General features: G+C 50.7%; 1 protein-coding gene across 1 annotated transcript; it reads left to right on the top strand.

Moving 5' to 3' along the window:
- Positions 265-2,726, top strand: GPR6 (G protein-coupled receptor 6). The gene is made up of 2 exons (XM_018053529.1): positions 265-481; positions 1,098-2,726. The coding sequence occupies exon 2, from the start codon at positions 1,117-1,119 to the stop codon at positions 2,212-2,214; it is 1,098 nt and encodes a 365-aa protein (XP_017909018.1). The 5' UTR covers positions 265-481; positions 1,098-1,116; the 3' UTR covers positions 2,215-2,726.

Raw genomic sequence — 3,968 nt, 5'->3', positions numbered from 1 at the left:
GCTCATCCCCCACCCCTCCCCTCCCACTTCACCCTCCTTGCTATCCCTTAGTCTTCACTCTTTTCTTCTTTGCCTCTTTCTCCCGTCTATTCCTGGAGGTTCCGAGCTGGCGGCGGCCCTCCGACCTCTCCTTCTATGAATCCTCTGAAACATCGTTTGGGGAGGCTATGTGGTGAGGGAGGTAGCTGATGGGCGGGCAAGGAGAGCGAGTGCCTGGCTTGCACCCTGTAGCCAGGAACCTGACGTCACCGCGCCCTGCCTGTCAATCTCCAGCGGGAGCGCTGCTCTTAGCCGCCTTTTCTTCTACTGACTGTATCTCTCACTCTCCGCAGCACCCGCACAGCGACAAGCTCCCGACACTCCCCTGCGTGCCGGGCGGGCCACCTCCTTCAGGAGTCGGCTCTGTTCGCGCGGGGAGCCCAGTCTGGCGCCCCACTGCAGCGCTCATGATCAGCGATTTCCTGAAGCCCTGACTCCCCAGGTGAGCAACCGGGCTCTCTAAAGGAACTTTGAGGGTGTGCCGAGGGGAAGGGATGAAGGATGGCCAGGGGATGAATCCTTTTCACCCGGAGAAATGGAGCCAAGCTGATTCCACACTCTCCACCTAAAAAGACATTCCAGCTTCTCTCCCCCAAAACCCTTTTCCTAGGGGTCTCTGAAGCCAGAGGGGTCCTCTGTGCTCCCCGAGCGCAGAAACTTCTCTTTCAGCACCGCGGACAGCGATTCCGCCGCTTAGTTGAGGAGAGCGCCTGACCCAGCGGGTCAGAGCCCGGGCAGGACTCGCTGGGGCCGACAAGAATAACCTGGTGCACAAGATGTGGTTGCAAATATGGGCACACTTACGTGATCCGTGTGAATGTGAGTGCATGTTCTTCTTGTGTTTATCTGTGCAAAAACTCAGATACCAGTGCGGCATCCCTTGTGCGTTTCACTCACTGGCTCACTCAACAGGTATTTATTTATTTTGGGCTCTCAATCACTGCTTCCTCGCTCTGCTCTGAGGCGGGATGGGCAGTACGAGCAGGGCAGCAGCGCCCGGGAAAGTACCCTGGCGGGGTGAACCGCACATCTGACACCTGTTCTCCCTCTCCACGCAGGGTGTAACGTCCCGCCGCGATGAACGCGAGCATATCTGCGCTCAACGACTCCCAAGTGGTGGCAGTGGCGGCCGAGGGTGCGGCGGCAGCGGCCACCGCAGCAGGAGCGCGGGACACCGGTGAATGGGGGCACCCGGCAGCCGCAGCGGCGGCGGCGCTGGGGGGCGGCGGCGCAGCTAATGCGTCGCTGGAGTTGTCTTCGCAGCTGCCAGCGGGGCAGCCGGGGCTGCTGCTCTCGGCAGTGAATCCATGGGACGTACTGCTCTGCGTGTCTGGGACGGTGATCGCAGGCGAAAATGCCCTGGTAGTGGCGCTCATCGCGTCTACCCCTGCTCTGCGCACGCCCATGTTCGTGCTGGTGGGCAGCCTGGCCACCGCCGACCTGCTGGCGGGCTGCGGTCTCATTCTGCACTTCGTATTCCAATACGTCGTGCCCTCAGAGACCGTGAGCCTGCTCACTGTGGGCTTCCTTGTGACCTCGTTCGCTGCCTCAGTCAGCAGCCTGCTGGCCATCACGGTGGACCGCTACCTGTCCCTCTATAATGCACTCACCTACTACTCCCGACGGACCCTGTTGGGCGTGCACCTCCTTCTTGCTGCCACCTGGACCGTGTCCTTAGGCCTCGGGCTGCTGCCGGTGCTTGGCTGGAATTGCCTGGCGGAGCGCGCCGCCTGCAGCGTGGTGCGCCCGCTGACGCGCAGCCATGTGGCGCTGCTCTCTGCCACCTTCTTTGCGGTCTTCGGCATCATGCTGCACCTGTACGTGCGCATCTGCCAGGTGGTCTGGCGGCACGCACACCAGATCGCGCTGCAGCAGCACTGCCTGGCGCCACCCCACCTTGCTGCCACCAGAAAAGGTGTGGGAACGCTGGCAGTGGTGCTGGGCACTTTCGGTGCCAGCTGGCTGCCCTTTGCCATCTACTGCGTGGTAGGTAGCCACGAGGACCCAGATGTCTACACCTACGCCACCCTGCTGCCCGCAACCTATAACTCTATGATCAATCCTATCATCTATGCCTTCCGCAACCAGGAGATCCAACGGGCCCTGTGGCTCCTGTTCTGCGGCTGTTTCCAGTCCAAAGTGCCCTTCCGCTCCAGGTCCCCCAGTGAGGTCTGATGGCCCCCTCCACCCTCTAACCAACACCACACCCCTAACAAGCCAGCCTTTGGTGAGCTTCTTGGTGCCTGCGATGAACTCTGAGATCCCAATAGTGTGACTGATTTTGGAAAGCCAGAATAAATATAAACACAACAAACTCACAGAGACAAAGAGGCTTGTTGGCACTTTACATATACAGTGTATACATGTGTACATATATATACAAATATTTGTATCTTCTGGAGGTGTTCAGGATGTGGAATTTCCTGTTCTGTGAAAAAAACTAACAAAAATGTGGTTGTATACTCAAATTGTACATCACATTTGTTGAGTGAAGACATTCCAATACTGCTTAATTATAGCACTTTATTTTTAGCTGCTGAACTGCCAAAACAGTGTTGCCATTTTCAAGGGGAGGGGAAGAGGGTAAAAAGTGTATTTTTGTTGTACGTGATAGAATATTTTGCTGCATATACATCAGTAAATTACAACATATTTTGTACACAAATAAACACATTATAAAAATGTAATTTGGGCATGTGACTGGTGATAGAATTACTATTTAAGACATGAATTATTAGTGCATTTACTTTAAAAGTTTATTATGTATCATCATCCTGTGAAAATCTTAATGTAAAAAATAATACTTACTTGATCATAAATTATCATTGAGACACCTAATACAAATCATTGGGGAAGTCAAGAAGGGAATAATTACTCACATAATAGCATTCACAGGCCACTAAAGGGTTATTTGTACATCAGTGCAAATTGGTTACTGGGTTTGGAAGACAAGCTCCAAAGGATGTCTGAAACCATTCCTTCATCTTACCACATGTGTGCTTACAAACCCACGAGCCACAAATTTAAATGTATTTTTTCCAGTCTGGAAAGAATTTTAAATGTTGAAAATTCATATTGACTGAGTATATTGTTACTGGCCAGGTCTTGTAGCAAAATGCACTGCCTTATAAAATAAATAAATTCTTCAAAGACAAGACCTCAAGATATACTATGTTCATGAGGTACATGAAGGTAAGCCCAGCAGCCCATTTTGAGGCACTCTTATCTGCAAAGCACAGGACATTAAACTAATAACCTTAAGAACTAAACTTTCCCATTCCACCAATGCATGTGAATCACAGTTAAACTGTTCCCTCCTTCCCTTCCTATAGGTCATGTGAGAATAAATAATATATGTGGACAAATTCTGAGCACCTATGAAGATATATGCACACAAGCACAAGTAGTCACCAGCCTTAGGCCTTGGGAAAATATACACAAGCAAAATTTTTTATATAGTTCACAAATATTTATTTAATGCCTACTATCCTGCTAGACACAGTCCCAATGCTGGGAATACAGAAGCAAACTAAACAGACAAAAGGTCTCTACTCATAGCATTATCCTCTAGTGGGGAGATAGTTTACAAGCAAATAAATCCATATGAAGAAATTTATTATGAAGAATTGTCTCATGCTACTGTGGAGGCTGAGAAGTCTCAAGGTCTATAGTCAATAGGAACAAGCTGGAAACCCAGGAGTGCTGATGGTGTAGTTCCAATTTGAGTATAGAGGCCTGAGAACCAGGAGAGCCCACAGGTTCAAGACTCAAGAAGAACTGTTGTTTCATTTAGAAACATAAAGGCAGAAAGAGACCAACGTTCCATCTCAGGCCAATCAGGCAGCAGGACTTAGTTCTTTTTTTGTTTCTGGTCTTCAATTGATTCGATGAGGCCCCCCTACAGTTAGGAGGGCAATCTGCTTTACTCT

The sequence above is a fragment of the Capra hircus genome, chromosome 9 (assembly GCF_001704415.2).
Source record: "Capra hircus breed San Clemente chromosome 9, ASM170441v1, whole genome shotgun sequence".
NCBI lineage: Eukaryota > Metazoa > Chordata > Mammalia > Artiodactyla > Bovidae > Capra > Capra hircus.
Note: the sequence above shows the minus strand (reverse complement) of the source record. Positions and strands in the feature narration are given on the sequence as shown.

Coding starts and splice junctions, on each gene's coding strand:
- GPR6 (XM_018053529.1), top strand. CDS start 1,117: ATGAACGCGAGCATATCTGCGCTCAACGACTCCCAAGTGGTGGCAGTG.